The following is a 25164-nucleotide window of genomic DNA, read 5'->3' as shown; positions in this document are numbered from 1 at the left end:
ATAAATGCTGGATACTTGGTGTCATCCAAGTCCCATGTGTGAATATTTTTTAACAAAAACTGTACTGCCTGAATTAGATCTCCTCTGATGTTGCTGTGTGTTAATGCTCCACCTGGACCAGGGGTTTTATGATTTCACTACAGTAGCATTGTTGTTTTAAAAATATTTCTAACCCTCCCAACAATTGTGGACACAATTGTTCACATTCATTAACCTAAAGTATAGTCTTTTGAATCTTGTTTGATGTCTTGGTCAGATACCAGAGATTGTAGTCTATTCTTCCAATCATACTAATCTGTGTTGACTATGACATGCTTTGCACTTGCCACAGAAACCCTCTATCCTCTCCCCTGAAAGACAGAATAGTTTATCTTGACCCCTAGAAAATAGAAATTGATTTTCATTCCATGTTGCATTCTCCATATAAAAATTCAGTCTTGACCAAGATTTTTTTTCTACCATTTTTCAAAATACTTTCTTCTGAGAAAGTATCACCAGAGCATTTTGTTAGTATGTGGTTTGGTTTTTTTTTTGTTGCCAAGATACTGACATCTGTTCTAATAGATCTTATTAGCTTATAATTTGGTAATTGATAGGTGAATCAGCCAAAATCTTGGACTCATTCAGAAAGCAGATTTAAATGTCTGAGATACATGGAGGAAACTACATTCCTACTTACCAATTCCTAGTCTTGCTTGCCTAGTCTATAATTTCCAGAGGAAGTGGTGGATGAGGGTACAGTTAAAAGATTTAAAAGACATTTGGATGAGTATATGAATAAGAACTGCTTGGAGATATATGGACCAAGTGCAGGCAGTGGGACTAGTATAGTTTGGGGTTACTTTTGGCATGGACTGGTTGGACCAAATGTTCTGTATCTAACTAAGAATCTATGACTGTATAACCATATACAGACTGAATGCTATACACAGGCTTGAAGGAGGTGAACTGTCAAAAGAGACTGGGAAAGAATTTGCTGTCTTCAGGGTTGCAACATTCAGGTTGGGAATTGAGCTTTGTAACAGTTGGGAATATTTTATATCAAGATGTAATTGTTTAAAATTGCTTACGCCCAAGGGACTGTTGGCAGTGAGCCATCTTCAGTAAGATTTCTGTCTTGTATCATGGGTGGGTGCAATTTAGCACTGATAGATGCAATGCAGGTCTTGTGTGCTAGCAAGAAGTGGACTTTCTGAAACTGGGAAATAAGCTGAGTAGTTGTCAGAGGTGCTTGCACCAAAATGTTGTTTGTTTGGCTTGTAATTTTTTAAAAACTTCCAGAATGAATGCACAAATTATTCTACGAGGAGCAAGATATTTGCAACTGTAGATAATTTTCTATTTCTAACAAAAGTTTTGCTTAGTAGTAGGCGTTATGGTTACCGGGGGAACCAGCTTTCATAGAACATCTAGCAGCAAGTTATTTGTACTTGGTTAATTATGGTGCTTGCGTAACTGTCATGCAAATAAAACAATCCTATTAAGTTATAGTGACACTGTTACACTTGCAGCAGTGAATTTGAGGTAATATTCTGTGAGGAGGCTGCACTTAATCCTGAGTTTTCAGTTGCCAATTTACAATTCCCAACAGCAGGTAGAATGGATAACTGAAATGTGAAATTATTGCTGGACTAAATAATCATTTTCGTCCCTCGCGTCTCCTACACCAACCCATCCAAAATTTTATTTACCGCATGAAAATGCAGAGTTTGTTAAGATCGCTTGTGAAGTACATATCATAATGGGGTAACCATTCCACTAAGTCCCATGGAATTTGTGACTCCGTGAGTTGCACAGACTATATTATCACTGGACATGGAACTGAAGCTGCACATTGCTGTTCTGTAGAAATTAATTCTTGGAAGATAGGAAGGTTCTTTTATTCTTTGATCTAATGTGATCTCTCTCTCTCTGCTTTTATTGGTATTTCCATCCATCTACATTTCTTTCTTTTAACAGCTGATGTTCTGAGTGAAGAAGCCATCCTGAAATGGTACCGAGAGCCAAATATGGCAAAGGGAAGGAGCATCTTTCTGGAGCAGATGAAGAAGTTTGTTGAGTGGCTCAAGAATGCTGAAGAAGGTAGTATCTAATGGATTAATGTATTCACAGTGGGTGTAGGAATGCATGGCTTCTAAGAACAGACAACAGCTTACTAGTATAACATACATTTAGTCATGCATGTACTGTTGCATTGATACAGAAACATTGTTTAGTTATAAAGTGTGATCTAGTGTACAGTATTTTATGCAGGCTTGTATTGTATTTATGATGCATCTGTGGAGCAAGTGGGATTTGAACCCAGGCCTTCTGACAATACTGTTGGAATATTGCGTGCAATTCTGGTCTCGTTGTTATGCCTTCCTTTATTGGTCAGAGTATTGAGTACAGGAGTTGGGAGGTCACGTTGCAGCTGTACAGCACATTGGTTAAGCCACTGTTGGAATATTGCATGCAATTCTGGTCTCCTTCCTATCGGAAAGATGTTGTGAAACTTGCAAAGATTCAGAAAAGATTTAGATTTAGATCAGATTTCCTACAGTGTACAGGGATGTTGCCAGAGTTGGAGGATTTGAGCTATTGGGAGAGGCTGAACAGGCTGTGGCTGTTTTCCCTGAAGCATCGGAAGCTGAGGGGTGATCTTATCGAGGTTTACAAAATTGAGGGGCATGGATAGGGTAAATAGGCAAAGTCTTTTCCCTGGGCTCGGGGAGTCCAGAACTAGAGGGCATAGGTTTAGGATGAGAGGGGCAAGATATAAAAGAGACCTACGGGGCAACTTTGTCACAGAGGGTGGTACATGTATGGAATGAGCTGCCAGAGGATGTGGTGGAGGCTGGTACAATTACAACGTTTAAAAGGCATTTGGATGGGTATATGAATAGGAAAGGTTTGGAGGGATATGGGCCGGGTGCTGGCAGGTGGGACTAGATTGGGTTGGGATATCTGGCCGGCGTGGACAGGTTGGACCAAAGGGTCTGTTTCCATGCTGTACATCTCTATGACTTATAGCACAGACTTGTTGTTTAGTAATCAAGGCATAATGTGTTCAGCATAGTTTTAGCTGCCAGTCTTGATCATCTCGAATGGCAGAACAAGTTGAGAAGATTGAATAGGCCATGCTTGTTCCTTTTTTTAAAATTGTAATTGGCAGGCCCTGACTTGCCAAATATTTGGTAATTACGTTCCATTAAGATTTTTGTTTTCTATATTTGCTCAATAGTAATACTAATACAAATAAACTTGTAGGTTTTGCTTTAGGAGTTAAGGTTTAAATTGGAGGTGCTGTTTCAGATGACCTGCTAAATTTGAGGGCGTTTTCTGTCTCTTACATTGGAATAATAAAATCCATGGTTCGATTATAAAAGGAGGGAAGAGCAGGAAAATGCTGACAGCCTTCCTTTATTCCTGATGAAGGGCTTCTGCCCGAAACGTCGATTTTGCTGCTCGTTGGATGCTGCCTGAATTGCTGTGCTCTTCCAGCACCACTAATCCAGAATCTGGTTTCCAGCACCTGCAGTTATTGTTTTTACCTCCTTCCTTTAACCAAATACAGCCCAAGCTGGCTGAGAAGTCACTTATTTTGTCATCTGTTGCTGATGCAGTGACAGCACAGCAATAGCGACCATTCAGAATACATTTACTGATTTTCACCTGGACATGTTTTGAAGAACAATTCAAAAATTACTTCACGCCAAATTTGAAATGGTAAGATTGCATTCAAAGGATTAGTAAAACTTATTGCTGACAAGTATAGGTATTGTGCCATAGCTTTATTATGGAAGGAACAGATCTATACAATAGGTCTCAAAAGATTTCAAAAAGAATCACCAGCCACAACCAATGTCTATTAATAAGCTGTGCAGTTAGAATACTAGTGTGCATGTTTCAGGCCTGTGCCGATCCTCCTTATTTTAATAGTCAGATTTGATTATGCTTCATAGCAAGTAAAACAAGGAAGTCCAAAGTTAATAGATGAACTGCAGTGACAAACTTTTTTTTAAACCAATGGTGATAACTTTGGAATAACCTGTTTGGTAGTGGTCATGAATGTACTTGTTTGGAAGTGGAATAAGACTTGTGGCTGTGAATGTTCAGCGGGTGGTCAGTCTGTCATCAATATGTTCATCTTCCAAGAACAAAACTGAATTCATTCACAAATGTATACTTTTTTTAATGGCTGCATTGTATTTAGTGTACTTAAAAGAAAAACTAATGCTTGCCTTCCCTGGTAACACGTTATCATCTTCTCTCCGCAGAATCTGAGTCTGAAAGTGAAGAGGACTGAATTTGGACGAATGTCAATTGAAATCATGTTCTGTATTTTTAATAAACCACAGGGGTTGTAGAATTGAATTTCAGAGTTCAGAAATTGTCTTGATTTGGCATTCTACCTCCTGTATTTTCTACTGTAATATCTAAATGTAAATTAAGGGCTTTACAGTGATCACACTGGTTTGTTTTAATTCTGTTTTCTATATAATAAAGTTATTGCAGACATGTTCTGACTTCAAATTATCAGCTATAAAAGTCCGTTACAGTTTTGAACGGTTGGGTTTTTTTTAATTCATCATGATGAAGCTTTATATTTTTCTGGGGAAGTTCTCATTTTCAGATTTAATGGTAAATCAGTGCTTTCTTGATGAATCTTCGGGTTGTATCAGAGGGCACAAGTTGTACATGACCTTAAGTTAAGCTTTGAAGGGTTCAGCACTTGCCGCTAAATGACCAGTGCTTTGTGGTGGTTATGGATGTGTTATGCCACTACTGGATTATATTATACCGCAAGTACAACTTTCTTTGAAAGTTACCAAGAATTTACAGGAGGATGAAGTCCAGAAAATAAGACCATTTTATTTCAGTCTCTTTTTTTTGGCTACACAGTTGTGTTTTGTCCAAATCAAAATTGAGTACATGTTTAGTCCCAACAAAAGCAGTGGTGTTGTGACTCAATGGTTTCTTGCAATGTAAATGGAGAATTTCAAGTGCATCTTAATTTGTGTGGTCATACAAACCCTTTTGTCTGTATGCCGAGTGGTTTAAACCAAGTTGGTTCTTTTGTTGTTGTGTATTCTTCAAAAATATGTTACCCCAAGGAGCACAGTCCATCAGTCTTCAAATGTGTGCAATGATTGCAGGTTATCAGATCAATGGATTTTTGACCTGTGATTGGAGAAACTTGTGAATACATTTAGTTTTTAAAACTCATTTTTGTAATGCACAAAACAGGAGGGATGGTTCAGAACAGTTCAGCTCTGCTGCCTTAAGTGCATTTCTTTTGGTGATTAAATGAATGCAGCAGGAGAGGTAGAAGATGTTTTCTGAAATCATGGTTGGAAAACCCTTTCTTCACAGGGTTACTGTGTTACATGATGGAGAATTCTTCCCATTAAAAGAATTGTTAACTTTGGTTATATATGTACCAAAAATTAAACTACTTTTTAATCAATCAACTTGCCTAGAACACTGGCTTCTTGCAGTTAATGCATATTACTTTTGTAAATTATGTATAGAAGTTTCTTTGGTGTTCTTTGGCTGCTTTACATGATAGAAATTAGTGAAAGTTTCTTTTCCTACTCAGTGAAATGGCCACAAATGCCTTATTTTAAGGCTATTTTACCCAAATGTTGTTAACTTTTTAAGCTGCTTGTTTCTCCTGAAACTACAGGTAGAGTTTTCATAATGGTACAATTAAACTTTTTCTACTGAATATAGCACTAGTTAAGAACTAGTATTAGAACTAAATTGGCTTTAATATTTAAAGGCTTTAATACAGGACATTTCATTATCATGTTAGTACTAAAATCTGTGGATTATGCTTGATGTAGAGTGCACACTCTACTTACCATAAAATGACATGATTGGTTAAATTAGTTCTAGGTCTGTCAGTTCCCTGCAGGGATTGAGGGAGTTTTAACCAATAACTTGAAAGAATGTTGACTGCAATATGGATAAACACTCATGTGTTGATTTACTTTTTTTTAAAAAAAATCATGGGATGAGAGTATTACTGGCTAAGCTAGTATTTATGGCCCATCCCTAGTTACCCTTGAAGGTAGTGGTGAGCTGCCTTGAACGATTGCAATTCATGTGCTGTAGCAATACCTACAATGCTATGGGGAGTTCTAGGATTTTGGGCCAGCAAGAGTAAAAGAACAGCAATATATTTCTAAGTCAGAGTGATGAGTTGCTTGGAGAACAATTTACACCTGGTGATGTTCCCATGTATCTGCTGCCCTTTTTCTCAGTAGAAGTGGTTGTAGGTTTGGAAGGTGCTGCCTAAGGATTTTAAAATTTTCTGTGCTGTATATTGGAGATGGATGCTACGGCCGAGTGAATGTGTTAATTTGGCTACTGTGTCCTGGATGGTGTCAAGGTTCTTCTGTTGTTGGAGCTGCACTTATCCAGGCAGGTGAGCAGTATTCAAACACTCTTGTGACTTGTGCCTCATGGATGGTGGACATCTTCAGTTTTCCTAGCCTCTGACCTACCCTTGCAGCTACTGTTTGTATAGTGAGTCCAGTTGAATTTCTGGCTAACGGTAATCCCAGGAATGTTGACCATGGGGATTCAGTGATGGCAATGACATTGAATGTCAAAGAATGGGTGGTTAGATTCTCTCTCAGGGAGAATTGTCTGACATGAATGTTACTTAGCACTTGCTATCCCATGCCTTGTTGCACTTAAGTTGAAACTTTATTGCTGGAACATGCCTTGTTGCACTTAAACATGGTCTATTTCAGTATCTAAAGAGTTACAAATGAACATTGTGCAATCATCAGCAAACTTCCCTATTTCTGACCTTTTATTGTGGAGGTTAGGTTATTGATGAAGCAGCTGAAGATGGTTGGACACTACACTGAGGAGCTCCTGCAGAGGTGTCCTGGAGCTGAAATGACTGACCTCCAACCAGAAAATCATCATCCTATGTGCCAGGTATGAGTACAAATATCAGAGGTTGCCCCAATTCTCATTGGTTCCTGTTTTGCTAAGGGTCTTTGCCAGACTCTGCCAAATGCAGCCTTAATAATAAGCGCTGTCTCTCTTGCTTCACTCATCGTAAGTCATAACAAACTCAGTGTTAACTCTTTCTCTCCATGGGTGCTGCCAGATCTTATACTTTTGTTCAAAACAAACAATTATCTGGTTTGTAGCAAAATTGGGAATAAAGAGCAGCAGGCCCTCAAAAACAACCACTATTGTTTTATAACCCTTTATGTAAAATTGTTTGTTTTCAACTTGGAGGAAGGCACAATCTAAGAATTGTCAAGTTTGGTAACATTTGATATACACTACTAATTTGACAGGTTTCCTCTGGGATCATGTTTAGCTTGGCAGAAGCCCAAGTTTTGTTTAGAGAAGGCAAGAGCATGACCTTGAGAAACATATCAGCCAGTTGAATGGTGGAACAGAATTAGACTAACATCTCATGGTTTGTGTATAGTGATCAGTCCTGCTATGTTCAAGAATGACTCTGAGCTTGATTATAAAAGCCACAACTGCATTAATGCAATCTTGGCTAATTCTTGGCACCATACATTAGGAAGTACATAGCTTCGGAGAAACTTGCTCAGTGTGGATGAGTTGGACCAACAGGTCTGTTTCCTTGCTGAATGACTGTTATTGCTATCTCAGGGTGATCGTGCAGAATCTTCCAATCAGGATTTATTATTTTGTATTTGACTCATTAGAGAAATTTATTTTATTTTTTCTGGACAAGCTCTGGGGAGGGGTAAGGGATTAATTGTGGATGGAGTTAAGAGAATGCAAAGAACAGCCTACAAACCAGTAGCAAAGTTAGGTTGACTTAATGCTTGGACTTATTTTGCAACTATTAGCAGCATAAGAGCTTCAGCTGGCCACACCAGCATAGAAAGATGATTGCTTGTGATTTAAATAGCTGAGATTTATAGATACATTGAGATTTTATGCTGTCCAAAACATTGGTCATTCCAGTGCAGATGGGGATTACACACAAGAATCCCCAAATTAGGGGAATTCTTTTGTCTGGAATAGTCTACATTTTAGATAGTGATCTCTTGAAATCAAGAATATTTCATGAAACATTAAACCTATTAAATACATAGTCCAACTGATTTGTTCAATAGACCCTATGCCCAAGTCACTAACTACCCTTCACACCACCCATCTCCCTCCTTTACTGACCACCTGCTTTTTTTTTGCCCAATCTCCCATTAAAGATTTATATGCATTTGGAGACTAGGAATGATCAGGGATAGTTAGTAAATTTGAGACCTGATATCCCTTGAACAAAATTATTGCTAAGTACAGAAGCTTGATAGCTCAAGTTGTTTGGATAAATCAAGGTTCCTCTAACCAAGGAGATAAAAGTGCAGAGCAGTAGACTTTGTTTACTTGTACTTTAGTAAAACATTTGACAAGGTTCTCTATGGTAGACTAAGTAGTAAAGTTAGATCACAAGTGATGCAGGCTGAGCTTGCCAACTGGATACAAAATTGGTTTAGTGGCAGAAGCTTATTACCAGTGTTCCACAGGGATCAGTGCTGGGTCCATTTCTTACGTAAATGACATGTGATTTAAATATAGAAGGCAGAGTTGTTCAGTTTACTGGTGCCACCAAAATTGGTTGAGATTAAAGATCAGTAGACTGAAGTGGCAGAGAGTTGAATTTGGATAAATGCAAAGTATTGCATTTTTGTAAAATAAACAAAGGCAGGGCTTGATAGCAATAGCTAGATCAGAGACCTAGGGGTTGAGACACATAATTCTGTTTTATGCTGTACCAGTATTGTCCTTGTGGGTGTAATAGTCACTTGAATTAAAATAGCTGTCAGTAACAATATACAGTTTAAATATTTATTAAACCAGCAAACTTAAAATAGTAATTTAGCAAAGTACAACAGAAACACATTTTTATACATTAGGAGCATATCCAGGTTTGAGAGAAGAACCTTGTTATGAATTGAAGGATCAAATAAGTCATTTCTCTTTAATGACACTACCTGATGAGGTCAAAGGTCTAGCCTTCAGTTTTGCAACCATAGAAGTAAAACCACTTGGTTTTAACCAGCCAAAAGAACAGGGAGAAGCCCTAGAATTTGATTTGCTTTGTACTTCTACCCACTTTCTCCCTTTTTCATTTAGAGGATGCAATGGAGTTTCAGAACACAGTGAAGAAGTAGTTGAAAATGCAGGTATTCTTTCTGGTACAAAATTCAATGGCCTGAAATCAAATGTAAACATATCTACATTTGCACAGGTGCTGTTCTCCAACTGCACTGATTTGTAGTCAGAACTGAGAGTGTCACTTTGTGTATTGTCAGAAAAATCACAGCTGCCTCTTTTAGTCCTGTCATCTCTGGTCAGGACAGCTGAGGTAAGTTTCCTTTTAACAGTACTAATCTCTATTTCAGAAATTTCATTATCTGAGATTACTGTAGAAGACAGTGGAGATTCAGGAAGCTTGAAAATGAAGAGCTGTTTCTTCTTTGATCTTTTCTTTGTCTTTTTTTGAGGCTGCCTTTTGCTATGCATAGCCAGAAACTCATCTACTTTTCTTTTACAAGATCGTAGATTCCTACAGTTAAAAATAATTGTTTACATATTAAACAAAGCTCTCTGCAATACCAAGCCATGACTGAGAAAAAAGGTTATCCAATTGATAGGCAGATATTTGACTAACTTACCAAACTGCAACATTTACAGCATTGCTCATTTGACTTGCAGCTCTAGATTTAGTATACTAGTAAACAATTAAATTATAACACAGCAAAACACTTCTTCAATAAGAGCTAATCATGTAAGAAGAGGAATTAGTGAGTGTGCAAACCAAGACATGTAGTCAGCATCATAGTTGTAGGTGAAGGCACCAGTGAAAAGTCAAAAACAGCTAGACGCATTGGAATCAATTAGAAATGGTGATTGATTAACACACTGCCATGCTGGCTTAATGTACAGCATGTGGTGCTTGTTAACAATTTTGATCAGATATGAACATATTTACAATAAGTTTGAGCTGGTAGCTCAACTGCAACCACTAAGCATCAGGGAGGGGAAGTTACATGGATCTTTAGTAGGAGGTAGTCACGCCACTTAAGATATGGTCTTTTGATTCAGTCAGGAACAGGAGGGTGTGACTGAGTGAGATGGGTAAGGAGATCCACAGCAGGAGAGTCTGCTTTCTCAATCTCTTTCAAGTGGTAAAGGTAAAGTCCATAAAAAAACAACTGCAGATACTGTAAATTAAAAATTACTGGAAAAGCTCAGCAGGCAATTAACTTTTAAGGAAGGGTCACAACTTGAGGGGCAGCTTGTCAGAGCTGTGGGGTCAGATCTTCTGTATATTTAAGGCTGAAAGAGAGATCCTTTATCAGAAAAGGAATGGAGGGTTATGGGAAATGGCTTAAAAGTGGATGTGAAACTTCACGGGTGCTGCTGCTGACTGGCCTACTACTGTTGCTATTTTAGTCTTTATTTATTGCATGTCAATTTTATAGAATGACAAATGAACTAAGACTATTTCAATTGCAAAAGTAAATTTTAAATCCATGCTGACTACACAATTATCACACCCTTTTAAGCACCTTACTGGTTATATTAAAATATGACAAGTTGTGGATTAATTGAACGAGAGACTTTAATCTGATAGGAGAAAGACTGACCAAGTTTGCTAATAACTCATCTTACAAGAAACAAACTTTTTTACCTCTGCAGAAACACATGAGGTCGAGAACACTGTGGAATCCATTTTCCTGTAACTTCACTCTGAGCAGATGTGCCAATAGATTTCAAATACCAGCTTTCTCTGCAATTAGTCATAAGTTGAGGTGATCAAACTCCATTTGAATAAAGAGAAAACAATTTCTCATGTAGGAATTTTGGTTTTGAAGCTGAACTATTTATCTGCATTGTATTATGTTACGGAATAGCACTTTATGTAGGTGTCTCATGGTGTTATAGAAAGTAGAAAGAACATTACAGCTAGTTAAGTGCCATGAAAAAAGTTAACTACAAGAACTATTTTGCAACATTGTTTCCAATTACATAAACATTTCTATCCAACTGACAGTATTATTAAATATGCTTAGTTTTCAAGTTTACACAGTATATGTAGCACTCAGGTGCATAAATGAAGATTTTTAGACAAGGCCACAACTAGATGAAATTTAACAGACTAAGTAGTAACATGCTCCCTTCAATAGTTTAAATCATTAGAACTATTTTAGAAAGTTATTTACCAAAATGCAAGGAGGAACCAGACATTTTAGTAACAGCCAAAATATTTCTTTATAGAAATTAATTCAAGAGATGTACAGAAGGATCCAAGCATAATTAGATTAGTTTCTCCTGGTGCCGAATTCAAAGGGAGAATAATTGCTATCTAAAGTTCTCTCATTTTAAAATGTCTAAATTTTTTTTAAACTTGATTTTATATTAAACAGCAATGCCAGGAAGTAGAAATCTCTCTGCAGTGGAGGCGGAGAGCTGCAAAATAAAAAAAAAAGTGTTTTGTGATCATCACTGGAAGGATGCAAAATCACGTGTTTACACAAGTTACTAGATGCTGGCAACATGGGACAACAGTGCAATGTTCTAATCTATTTCACTTTGGGATAGATATAGTAGTGCAGCAACAGTTTCCTTGCATTCAAACTGCTAAAGAAAAGCAGAATAAATTTTGAAAAAACTGTCCCAGCAACAGAAGATTCAGCAACCAGAAGACAAAGTTAAGGTCATTGGCCAAAAAAAACCAAGCAACATTTTAATACTGTGCTTTGAAATGGAAGTTACAGCCTAAAGAGCTGGACACTGATTCATTAGAATCAGTCAAAAGACTTGCAGGGTTTTGGGACTAAGTTAGCCCTACCAAAAAATTCAGCATGCGTAAGATAAGAATCTCCTTCTACAGTAATATTCTAGAAATTTAATAGCATATAAGCACAAAACAAGTTCAGCTTTTCTTGGAATGGGTTTTTAATTTCAGCTTTTTAAACATCCAAATTCCTGCTTCCAAGTGAGTAAATGTTCAACTACTTTCATTAACAGGAACCAGGTCAATTAAAAATGTTATCAGGTGCACTTCTGGTTATTTCTTCTATATCTTTAGTTTGGCTTTCTATTTTTTGAAAGAAATTTAGAATGGAAACCCAGTCACAAAACCAAACAGGTGAAATGAAATTTAAGAACAGGAAGATGTTTATTTTGTAAAAATTTGATATAAACAGACTTTTGTCTAAGCAGCCTGGTGATTATGATGCAACATACAGCAAATTCTCACTTAACTAATGATTCTCAAGAGTGCAGCTGCAACTTAAGTGATTCTCTCTTTCCCATAGGAATGAATGTTAAAGCCAGACTTGGCTTCCTGTGGACTTAAAGAAAAAAGTGTACAACCTTACTTCGTACAGTTGAGTATTTTGTGTATTGCTTGCTGAAATACTTGGAAAATAAATCAAAACACAAAAGCACTGTACAGTCAGCATTTCAGGACTTCTCAATGCAAAACTTAAACATAGAAACTTATATTATTCAAAACACCTCCACTTGTATACACTAGTTTTAAAAACCAAATACTACATAAAAGTGTCCTTCGACTAAGTTGGCAGCTAAACGCACCTGTTTTAATTGGTCTGAGTCCTGCTAAAAGAAAAACTGGCAGAACTATCTGCACTATTCAACTTCCACCACCAGGTGATGCCCAGAACTTCAGTACAAATTTAGAAGCCAGAGCAGAAATGAACACGAGACTCTTGAAAGAACAAAAAAAGCTGGGGATGGGTCAGTGGAAGTAGGGAGGCTAAGAGGGAGGACAGAAACTGGGTGAAGGCTAGCAGGAATGGTGTTACAGGAGTGGAAGCACAGGGAAAGGTCTCTACTAGGGAGCCCAGGATATAGCAGATATTAATAAAACAGTGACACAGTTTATCATAGAGAAACCGGAAAAACATTAACCGAGTCACCTCTAAAATGGGAACTTACTGTGCATTTAATTGTAAAAAAATTTAGAAGCAAAGCCAAACACTTTCAATAATTCAGAACCACTTTGAAGATTACTTACCATTCACCTCTAAAATCTCAAAACAACTTTCCAAAAAAATGGGAGTCACCTTATGTGCAAAGTATAAAAGGTGAACAACCAGCATGCGTGGTCACATAGCAGCATCCAAAGATTAGAGATGCCTAAAACTTTGTAAAATACCCTATGTGTTTAGTCTGGTACTAGGCAGAAGAGATCAAAGTAAAACATGCATTTTGGAAGTGAAAATTTGCAACTGTGAACACATGTCTTTTGTGGCTGAAACATTAACTTGTGGTCAAGTACATTGAAAAGTGATTATGCTCTGAACTACTTACCTTTTACTTCTCTGTACAGGACTTCTAGGCAGCAAAGGCTTTTTCAAAATCCATTGGTCACATGATAAAGAAGTGGGATCTGAAAAATGTCACATTTATAGCAGTTAAATCAACCTTACATGATTTAAATATACTTACTACCCAGTATTGCTTGGTGTATTTGTTTGAAAACAAATTTTTGCATAAATGTAGAGGAAACCGACATGTTAAAACAGCAACTAATTAATAGACTACCGTCAACATACTGGAGAACCATTTCTGACCATGTTAAAATGTTGTATTTTAATCTTACTATTCGGATCTCAAGCCCATTATGAACAGCAACTTGCATAAATACAGAACCTTCTATATAGTATAAAATTCCTAATCCACTTGACGAGATTAAGACAGGTGAGAGACCACTCAAAATAGATGGACAGAGGGGTACATGGAAGGAATTCCAAACTTAGGACCCACGCAGACGAAGGCATGACCAATGACTAAAAATCAGTAATAAAAACAGCAGTATGACAACATCTGTGGATAAAGTTAAAATCAATACTAGGTTATTGTCCAATGGGTTTAGTTGGAAGCACTAGCTTTTGGAGCACTGCTCCTTCATCAGGCGATTGTGGAGTAAAAGATCATAAGACAATTTATAGCAAAAGATTAGCATCATACAATGATAGCCCCTGTATTGACCAAACCTAGATTGGTTAACTTTTTCATCTTTTAGAATGGGTTGCAGGTTTCAGTACATTAACATGTAAATCCCAGAACTTTAGGTCACCCTCTCGAGATAACTTAAGGTTTTATAACAAAGGTGACATCGCAGCTCAAACAATGCATTTAAAGGTGTAAGGACAGAGTCTGGCTGTATACCAATCTTGAGTCAGACTGCTTCTATTTCCAAAGTGGAATTGACAAAATATTCCATGGATTGATTGCTCAAAAAAAAAAATCCATAAAATAGAATTATATTTGCAGATACATTCTGCAAGTACAAATTTACCCCATAGACTTGTGCACAAGCATGCGTATGCGCACACATGAGCAAGTGCTTGCACGTATGCAAGCTTGGTAAAATTCAATTGTGATGGATTAGAAGCCTCTGGATAGGGGTGGAGTTTGGGAGGAATGCATGAGAGTGTAAGTGAATGTACAGAGGAATATTGATTATCCAAATACCAGTTATCCGAAAATCGGATTATCCAAAGGAGATAAAGGTCCCGATAGAAACATTATATCAAAGACGGGTTTCCAGTCATCGCGTCTTTTGTTTACAGTGATTAAACAGACAGACAGTCTCCAAATGACTGACCACCTGCCCTCTCTCTCCCCACAGTTCCCCTAGATGTACCCTACACCCACCCCCCTTCCCCAGATAATCTCTCCAACATTGTTCTGTACAGGGCAAACATGGAACCTGTCAAAGTTGCAGCAAAAAGTTGTGGGGGTTTGTGTACAATTTGGAGACTTAACCCACAAAAGGTAGCTGCAGCAGCAGTCTTGATGTTTGTGTCCAATCTGGCTGCCCCAGGGAGGGGGTGGCGTTGGAGGGCAGAGAGGGTGTTGGATGGCGAGAGACAGGGATTTGTTGGGGGGGGGTCTTGCTCGCTGCAGCAGCCACCCTCGAATGGGGAGCGCACTTAAACTCCAAGCTCCAGAGGAAAAAAAAAGTCTTTAAAAAATATTGGACTAACCCAATAAAATTGATTATCCAAATGAAATAGTGCCCACCCATCTCATTTGGATAACAGAGGTTCCTCTGTATAGTGTAGTGGGGTCACCTGTAGTGTAACATGAACCCAAGGTCCCAGTTAGAGCCATCCTCACAGGTACTGAACTTGGCTATCAGCCTCTGCTCAGCCACTTTTGCATTGTTACCTTTCTCAAAGTCAAACATGGAGGATGGTCATCCGAAGATTTAAGGCCAAATCTCCCTGACCGCTGAAGTATTTCCAACCGAGGGAACACCCCTGTCTGTTGATTGTTGTGCAGTGTCCATTCATCTATTGTCATGGCGTCAGCTTGGTCTCACCAATGTACCATTGTCAGGGCATCCTAGTCTGTAGCACGAGATAGACGACACTTGCCGAATCACATGAATACCTGTAGGTGGTCTCCCACACATTAATGGTGGTATCTGTCTCAACATGACATCGTGCAGTGATTGCCATGTCAGGATTGTACAGTTGTGGACAATGTTGCCATGAAGGTTGGGCAGTTTGCTGTGACCAATAGTCTGTTTAAAGTTTGGCGGTAGTTTAAAGGCAAGAAGTGAAGGCATAGGTAAGGACTTTTGAGACGTGCTCATCCTCATCGATGACCAGACAAGGTGTTCCCTCCCAGTTGAGGGACATTCAGCCTCTGATCTTCAGGTGACCATACTCCAAAGCAGACTTTGGGAGGGGCAACAATGCAAAGTGATCAAGCAGAGGCTGATAGCCAAGTTCGATACCCATGAGAATGGCCTCAACTGGGACCTTGGACTTGTATCGCAACAATCTAGGTTTGTTCAATACATCATTTCAGTTGCATGACACTAATCTTTTGCTATTAATTGTGTTGAATTATCCGAAACTCCATGAGCACCTGATGAAGGAGCAGAAAGAAGAAAGCAAGCACTTCAAATTAAACCTGTTGGACTATAACCTGGCAGTGTGATTTTTAAACTTTGTCCACCCCATTCCAACACCAGCTCCTCTACATCATAGCATCATGGAGTGCAAGCAAAGTTAATGAGTCCAGTTGCACTTCAATTAACCAGTGTTGTGCATTAAGCCAACATTAGAATATAGGAATCACGGACTACCCTACCCTACAATTTAGATGATCTATTACTTGGTTGACTATCTGTTGGAAGTCAGCATGGAAATGGACCCTTCGATCCAACTTGTCCATGCTGACCAGATATCCCATCCCAATCTAGTCCTACCTGCTAGCACCCGGCCCATATCCCTCCAAACACTTCCTATTCATATACCCATCCAGATGCCTTTTAAAATGTTACAATTGTTTTAGCCTCCATCACTTCCTCTAGCAGCTTATGCCATACATGTACCACACTCTGCGTGAAAAGGTATCTTTCCCCCCTCTCCTTAAACCTATACCCTCTAGTTCTGGACGACTCCTCTTCCCCCCCCACCCCAGGGAAACCCCCCCCACCCCAGGGAAAAGACTTTGCCTATTTACCCTATCCGTGCCTGTCATGATTTTATAAACCTCTATAAAAGGGCACCTGTCGGCCTCTGACGCTCCAGGGAAAACAGCCCCAGCCTCTCCATATAGCTCAAATCCTCCAACCCAGGCGACATCCTTTTAAATCTTTTCTGAACCCTTTCAAATTTCACAACATCCTTCCGACAGGAGACCAGAACTGCACGCAATATTCCAACAGTGGCCTAACCAATGTCCTGTACAGCTGCAACATGACCTCCCAACTCCTGTACTCAATACTCTGACCAATAAAGGAGAGCATACCAAACGCCTTCTTCACTATCCTATCTACCTGCGAATCTACTTTCAAGGAGCTATGAACCTGCACTACAAGGTCTCTTTGTTCAGCAACACGACCAGGACCTTACCATTAAGCGTATAAGCTCTGCTAAGATTTGCTTTCCCAAAATGCAGCACCTCGCTTTATCTAAAGCTCCATCTGCCACTCCTCAGCCTATTGGCCCATCTGATCAAGATCCTGTTGCAATCTGAGGTATCCTTCTTTGCTGTTCACTACACCTCCAATTTTGGTGTCATCTGCCAATTTACTAACTGTACGTCTTAGGCTGACATCCAAATCATTTATATAAGTGACAAAGTAGTGGACACAGCACCAATCCTTGTGTGTTACTCCACTAGTCACAGGCCTACAGTCTGAAAAACAACCCTCCTCCACCACCATCATCCTTTGCCTTCTACCTTTGAGCCAGTTCTGTATCCAAATGGCTAGTTCTCCCTGTATTCCCTCAGATCTAACCTTGCTAACCAGTCTCCCATGGGGAACTTTGTCAAACGTCTTACTGAAGTCCTTATAGATCACGTCTATCACTGCACCCTCAATCCTTTTTGTTACTTCAAAAAACTCAAATCAAGTTTGAGAGACATGATTTCCCACACACCGCCATGTTGACTATCCCAAATACATGTAAATTTGTCCCTTCAGATTTCCTCCAACAACTTGCCCACCACTGACATCAGGCTCACTGGTATATAGTTCCCTGGCTTGTCCTTACCTCCTTTCTTAAATAATGGCATCATGTTAACCAACTTCCAGTCTTCCAACACCTCACCTGTGACTATCGATGATAGAAATATCTCAGCAAGAGGCCCAGCAATCACTTCCTTAGCTTCCCACATAGTTCGACCTGTACAACCTCAAGACATTCCAACTACACTCAAAAGGTCTGAGCAATGATGGAAAGCATACCAAACACCACCTTTACCAGCCTATCTACCTTGAACGCAACTTCCAAAAGAAATATGTACCTAAACCTCTAGGTCTCTGTGCAACAACACTCCCCATCCAGAGGCCATATCATTAACTGTATCGGTCCTGCCCTTGTTCATGTTATCAAAATACAACACCTAGCTTTTATCCAAAGGAAACTCCATCTGCCAATTAGAATCATGAACTCCAATGAGGAAGTAGTCCATTTGGCCCAGAGAGTCTGTACCGACCCTCTAAATTGCATCCCACCCTGACCCCAATCGCCATAACACACTTGCCATGGCTAACCCACCTAGCCTACACATCCCTAAACATTATGGACAATCAGTATTGTCAATCCACCTAACCTGCACATCCTCGGTGGGAGGAATCCAGAACACTTGGAGTAAACCCATGCATGTACAGGGAGAACATGCAAACTCCACAGCTAGAATCAAACCTGGGTCCTTGGCACTGAGGCAGTGTTGTACCACTGAGCCACTCTGATCAAGATCAGAGTGAACCTTCTTCACTGTCAACTATATCAAATTTTTATTTGCAAACTTAACCATGCTTCCAAAATTTTCATCCAAATAATTTATGCATGATGAACAGTAGACCCAGCATTATCCCTGCAGAGCACCACTGGTTACAGAACCCCAGTCTGAAAAGCAATCTTCCTCCACCACCACCCTGTTTCCAACCATAAAGCTCATTTTGTATCCAACTGGCAATCTCTCCCTGAATCCCACGTGATCTAACTCTACTAACCAGTTTATCATGTGGAACTTTCTCAAAGGCTTTGCTAAAATCCACATAGACATTGACTACTGCTCTGCCCTCAATCTTTTTGGTTAAATCCTCAAAACTCAAATCATGTTTGAGACATTTGTCACACAAAGTTATGCTTACTAACCCGAAGCAGTCCTTGCTTCTCCAAATGCATGCAAGTCCTCTCTCAGAACCCCCTCCAACAACTTCCCCACTGATGTTAGTTTCCAGTCTTTCCTTCCAGCTTTTAAAATAAAGGCATAACATTAGCCACCCTCCAAGCCCTGTGGCACCTTACCCATGGTTGTAGATGATACAAATCTCTGCTGCGGGCCCCACAATATTTTCCTTGGCTCCTACAATATCCTGCAATGCACCTGATCAGGTCCTAGAGATTTGTCTGCTTTTGTTTTCTAGGACCTCCAGTATCTCCTCTTCTGTAACGTGGACTGTTTTCAAGACAAATATTTATTTCAGAATTCCCTAAGCCTCCATGTCTTTATCCAAAGGTAAATAAAGACAACATATTCATTAGTATGATTAGATGCCCGACAGTGTGGAACCAGGTCCTTTGGCTCAACCAGTCTACATGAACCTTTGAAGGAGTAACTCACCCAGACCCCATTTCCCTCTGACTAATGCCACCCAACACTATGGGCAATTTAGTATGGCCAATTCACCTGACCTGCACATCTTTGGACTGTGGGAGGAACGTGGAGCACCCAGAGGAAACCCACGCAGACAGTGAGAATGTGCAAGCTCCACACACAGTCACCAGAGGCTAGAATCAAACCTGGGACCTGGTGGTGAGACAACAGTGCTAACTACTGAGTACTGTATCTCTTCCATTATCTGTGGTTCCACACAGACCACCTCACTTATCTTTTAAAGAGGCCTATTCTTTTCTTAGTTGCTGTTTTGATCTTAAATGTACTTGTAGAATTTGTCTGGATTATCCCCAACTTTCTCTGCCAAGGCTCTCACTCATCCCCTTTTTGTCCTTCCGATTTCCTGGTTAAGAATACCCGACTCCCCTTATACCCTTCAAGAGTATCACTTAATCCCAGTTATAGAGTCAGAGATGTACAGCATGGAAACAGACCCTTCAGTCAAACCAGTCCATCCTGACCAGATATCCCAACCCAATCTAGTCCCACCTGCCAGCGCCCGGCCCATATCCCTCCAAACCCTTCCTATTCATATACCCATCCAAATGCCTTTTAAATGTTGCAATTGTACCAGCCTCCACCACATCCTCTGGCAGCTCATTCCATACACTTGCCACTCTGCGTGAAAACATTGCCCCTTCAGTCTCTTTTACATCTTTCCCCTCTTACCCTAAACGTATGCCCTCTAGTTCTGGACCCCCCCGACACCAGGGAAAAGACTTTGCCTATTTACCCTATCCATGCCCTTCATAAATTTTGTAAACCTCGATAAGATCATCCCTCAGCCTCCGACGGTCCAGGGAAAACAGCCCCACCCTACAGCTCAAATCCTCCAACCCTGGCAACATCCTTGTAAATCTTTTCTGAACCCTTTCAAGTTTCACAACATCTTTCCGATAAAAATGGAGACCAGAATTGCACACAATATTCCAACAGTGGCCTAACCAATGTCCTGTACAGCCGCAACATGACCTCCCAACTCCTGTACTCAATACTCTGACCAATAAAGGAAAGCAGACCAAACGCCTTCACTATCCTATCTACCTACAACTCCACTTTCAAGGAGCTTTGAACCTGCACTCCAAGGTCTTTGTTCAGCAACACTCCCTAGGACCTTACCATTAAGTGTATAAGTCCTGCTAAGATTTGCTTTCCCAAAATGCAGCACCTCGCATTTATCCGAATTAAACTCCATCTGCCACTTCTCAGCCCATTGGCCCATCTGATCAAGATCCTTTTGTAATCCGAGGTAACCCTCTTCACTGTCCACTACACCTCCAATTTTGGTGTCATCTACAAACTTACTAACTGTACCTCTTGCTCACATCCAAATCATTTATGTAAATAACAAAACGTAGTGGACGCAGCAACAATCCTTGAGGCACTCCACTGGTCACAGGCCTCCAGTCTGAAAAACAACCCTCCACCATCACCCGGTCTTCTACCTTGGAGCTAGTTCTGTATCCAAATGGCTAGTTCTCCCTGTATTCCATGAGATCTAACCTTGCTAGTCAGTCTCCCATGGGGAACCGTGTCAAATGCCTTACTGAAGTCCATATAGATCACATCTACAGCTCTGCCCTCAGTCCTTTTTGTTACTTCCTCAAAAAACTCAATCAAGTTTGAAAGACATGATTTCCCATGTATAAAACCACATTGACTACCCCTAATCAGTCCTTGTCTTTCCAAATACATGTACATCCTGTCCCTCAGGATTCCCTCCACCAACTTGCTCACCACTGACATCAGGCTCACTTGTCGATAGTTCCCTGTCTCGTGCTTACCACCTTTCTTAGCCAACCTCCAGTCTTCTGGCACCTCACCTGTGACTATCAATGATATAAATATCTCAAGAGGCCCAGCAATTACTTCTCTAGCTTCCCACAGAGTCCTAGGGTACACCGGATCAGGTCCAGTTATATGATAACAATACATAAAATGAATCAAATGAATTATTGCTCAAAACAAGAACAGGATAAATGTCTCAACTACTATCAATGGGGGGGAATGTAGTCACAATCACAGTTGTGCAGCATTTCCCTTAGTTTCCCATATGTGATCACAATGGGCAGCATGGTAGTACAGTGGTTAGCACTGCTGCCTCAGTGCCAGGGATCTGGGTTAGATTCCACTCTCGGCAACTGTGTTGAATTTGCCCATTCCCCAGTATCGGTGCAGCTTTCCTTCGGGTGCTGTGGTTTCCTCCCAGGTGTGCAAGTTAGATGGATTGACTATGCTCCGTTGTCTAGTGTCTTAGGGGATATGCAGGCTAGGTGGATTAGCCATAGGAAATGTGGGGTTACAGGGATGGGGTGGGTCAGAGTTGGATGCTCTTCAGATGGGTCGGTATGGACTCAATACATCGAATAGCCTGCTTCCACACTGTTGAGACCCTCTTTCTACATTACCAGACTGACGAATTTAAATTCACAGCTGGACAAACAAACATTCATTTCTAGCTCAGGCTCCAGGGAGATCAAGAAAATACCAGTCACACAAATTGAACCTTAAGCTTTCACCATCCCATTTATCATAGAACACCTGCTGGTGTTCTCATCTGGTAGAGATTCAGGATAGTCAGTGCTTCCATAGCATCACTTTTCATTTCCCATTCCAATAGGCCAGTCTGCTCATTCAGGAATACACTCCACTCCCCTCATCATGTGCTTCCCCACTATTCTGTCACCACCCTTAGCCCCACTTCAATCCATGCCTCCATCTATATTTCTTATTCCTCACCCCACATAATGCATCCACTCAATATCATTAGAGTGCTCTTTTCCACACCACTCTTTAAATCCAGCACTGAAATACGGACCTCTCAGATTGACTGCTGTCTAGCCCAATGACCAATCCTGACAGACAGTCCTAGATAATGACTGACCAGACCCCTGAACATTCTTCATACAGCTTTCTGATGGCCCTATAGGACTGATCAAAACCCACTTGGCATGTAGTCAGATGAATCCCATGACTGTCCCAAGCAAAACAACTGATTGGAGCCAAGACCCTGGACTATGAATGGACAGTCCTCGGCTGATTTCATCAAGAGCCATTGACTGAAAGCTGCCATCTCCGTGGACTCAGGACAACCCCCCCAAATTAGAGAGTTGCTAAGTACCTGCCTTGACTTTCAGGTGAGGGATTTTTTGCATTTTTATTCATAGCAGTAGCAGGGTAGGAAGCTGCATAATGAGGCAACACGTGCAGTTAAATGGGGATTATTGCTTGTTATCTGCCTCTTTAATACATGTCTCACTTCTGGGCAGTAAGAGGAGATTCTCACAGCACTTTATTGGAAAATGCAGTTAGTCGCTCCAGGTGACAAGAATGGTCTTACCAGACTTCGCACATGATTCTCAGGATGTCTCACCATAGCCCATATTGTTCAGGGCCCTAGAAGATGCTATACAATGTTAACATCTTGTACATAGACTTTTTAAAATAGATTTCTTGGCATCCAAAAAAAATTCCCTACAATTTTCCTTTCCTCGGAGCAAACTTCAAATTTTTGAAAGTGTAGATTTGTGGTAGAATGATTTACTATCAACAAATAACAAGTCTGCAGAATAATCATATTTACAGGAGGCACCTAGCAATAATGAAAATTCTAGTATACGATTTAAACTAAATATAGTGAGGCATCTTTATTTGTTATCCCAGGGGTAGGGAGAGATTGTTTTTTTGTAAGAAACAATTTAATGTCCTCTTATTAATTCTTAAAACACTCTTGTTGGATTTTAAAGCGATTAAATCGAATACAATGAAAACAACTGGTTTCAAAAATCACCACAATAAAAGCAAAATAATTTCTATGACACTCCTTTAACTGTATGGATGTTCAAGCCAACATAAAAGGAATAGTACATGAGATGTCTACCTCAGCCATTTCTAAACAAGACACCAGAACTCATGAATGACTTGACTTGCGCTAAGGACAACACAATTAGTTACCCCAAGACAACAGATTCAGCCATGATATCAAATCCAACACATTAGCAGAGTATTTCAATGTTGCACTGCTCCAGTGAATCACAGCGCAAACTGGAAGAACACCTCATCTTCAGACCAGGCATTTTACAACCTTCTGGACTTCAATATTGAATTTAACGCCTTCAAATGGTGAACCCACTCCCATTCCTTCCCTTTCTTTTAGCTTTATTTGTTACATTCCCTGTCACCATGTCCTCTCTCCCCTCCCCCCACTCCAATGGAAGGAACACTCCCAGTCTGGCAGTTAGACCATTGCTTTCTTTCTCACATTCTGATCACGGCATTGGAACTAATCAACATGCTTCCTTCCACCAGCACTTCAACACCACCTCCCCATTGTTAAAAAAAAGTTAAGGATAAATAAGAAATGAATGATATGATATTGTGGGGATAACAGACGTGACTTCAAAGTGAATAGGGCCTGGGAAATGAATATTCAAGGCTACACGTGCTATCGTAAAGACAGATTGACAGGCAGGGGGGTGGGGTGGCCATGTTGGTAAGGGATGATATTCAGTCCTTGGCAGGGGTGGGGAAAGAACCTAGAATCAGGGGTGTAGAGTCAGTGTGGATAGAGCTGAGAAATTCTAAGGGTAAAAAGACCCTATTGGGAGTTATCTACAGGCCCCCAAACAATAGTCTGGATGTCGGATACAAGTTACTACAGTTGTTATGGGGGATTTCAACATGCAGGTAGACTGGGAGAATCAGGATGGTATTGGACTTCAAGAAAGAGACTTTGTGGAGTGCCTCAGAGATGGATTCTTAGAACAGCTGGTGCTGGAGCCTAGCAGGGAGAAGGCAATTCTGGATCTGGTATTGTGCAACGAATCAGAATTAATCAGGGACCTCGAAGTCAAGGAGCCATTGGGAAGTAGTGACCATAATACAATAAGCTCCAATCTGCAATTTGAGAGGGAGAGGGTACAATCGGAAGTGACAATATTTCTGTTGAATAAAGGGAACTATGGAGCTATGAGGGAGGAACTGGCCAAAGTTCAATGGTGCAATACCTTAGCAGGGATGACAGTGGAGGAACAATGGCAGATATTTCTGTGTATAATGCAGAAGTTGCAGGATCAGTTCATTCCAAAAAAAAAGGAAGATAGATCCTATGAGGAGGCATGGGTGGCTGTGGCTGACAAGGGAAGTTAAGAAACAAATTTAAAAGAGAAAATGTATAACATAGCCAAGATAAGTGGGAAAACGAAGGACTGGGAAGCTTTTAAAGAACAGAGGATTACTAAGAAGGAAATATGCAGAGAGAAAAAAAAGGTATGAAGGTAAACTGGCCAAAAATATAAAGGAGGATAGTAAAAGCTATGTGACAGGCAAAAAAAATGGTTAAGACTAAAATTGGGCCCTTGAAGACAGAAACAGGGGAATATATTACAGGGCTGAAAATGCGTTGCTGGAAAAGCGCAGCAGGTCAGGCAGCATCCAAGGAGCAAGAGAATCGATGTTTCGGGCATGAGCCCTTCTTCAGGAATCTGCTGACCTGCTGCGCTTTTCCAGCAACACATTTTCAGCTCTGATCTCCAGCATCTGCAGTGCTCACTTTCTCCTCGAATATATTACGGGGAACAAAGAAATGGCAGAGGAATTGAATTGGTACTTCAGATCTGTGTTCACTGGGGAAGACACGCAATTTCCCTGAGGTAACAGTGGCTGAAGGACCTGAACTGAAGGGAATTTATATTTGACAGGAATTGGTGTTGGAGAGACTGTTAGGTCTGAAGGTTGATAAGTCCCCAGGGCCTGATAGTCTACATCCCAGGGTACTGAAGGAGGTGGCTCGAGAAATTGTGGATGCATTGGTGATTATTTTCCAGAGTTCGATAGATTCAGGATCAGTTCCTGCGGATTGGAGGGTGGCTAATGTTGTCCCACGTTTTAAGAAAGGAGCGAGAGCGAAAGCAGGGAATTATAGACCAGTTAGTCTGACCTCAGTGGTGGGAAAGATGCTGGAATCAATTATAAAAGATGAAATTA

General features: G+C 40.3%; 2 protein-coding genes across 4 annotated transcripts in view; one reads left to right on the top strand and one right to left on the bottom strand.

The window, feature by feature from the left end:
- Window positions 1-4580, top strand: part of LOC122551366 (basic leucine zipper and W2 domain-containing protein 1) — a 29352-nt gene extending 24772 nt beyond the window's left edge. For both annotated transcript variants that reach the window (XM_043693126.1, XM_043693125.1), the window contains exons 11-12: window positions 1960-2082; window positions 4260-4580. In XM_043693126.1, the coding sequence (XP_043549061.1) occupies window positions 1960-2082; window positions 4260-4288 (152 nt within the window). In that variant the 3' untranslated portion in view covers window positions 4289-4580. The remainder of the gene's footprint in view (window positions 1-1959; window positions 2083-4259) is intronic.
- A 4244-nt stretch (window positions 4581-8824) lies between these two features.
- The window catches only part of si:ch211-227n13.3, a 25269-nt gene continuing 8929 nt past the window's right edge, over window positions 8825-25164 (bottom strand). The window contains exons 3-5 of one of the 2 annotated variants that reach the window (XM_043693123.1): window positions 13336-13414; window positions 10688-10786; window positions 8825-9559 (exon numbers count right to left, since the gene is read on the bottom strand). In XM_043693123.1, the coding sequence (XP_043549058.1) occupies window positions 8962-9559; window positions 10688-10786; window positions 13336-13414 (776 nt within the window). In that variant the 3' untranslated portion in view covers window positions 8825-8961. The remainder of the gene's footprint in view (window positions 9560-10687; window positions 10787-13335; window positions 13415-25164) is intronic. The other variant, XM_043693124.1, reaches the window with a different exon arrangement.

This window comes from Chiloscyllium plagiosum, chromosome 7 (genome assembly GCF_004010195.1).
Source record: "Chiloscyllium plagiosum isolate BGI_BamShark_2017 chromosome 7, ASM401019v2, whole genome shotgun sequence".
Classification (NCBI taxonomy): domain Eukaryota; kingdom Metazoa; phylum Chordata; class Chondrichthyes; order Orectolobiformes; family Hemiscylliidae; genus Chiloscyllium; species Chiloscyllium plagiosum.
The sequence above is the reverse complement of the archived record's forward strand: the minus strand, read 5'-3'. Positions and strand labels throughout refer to the sequence as shown.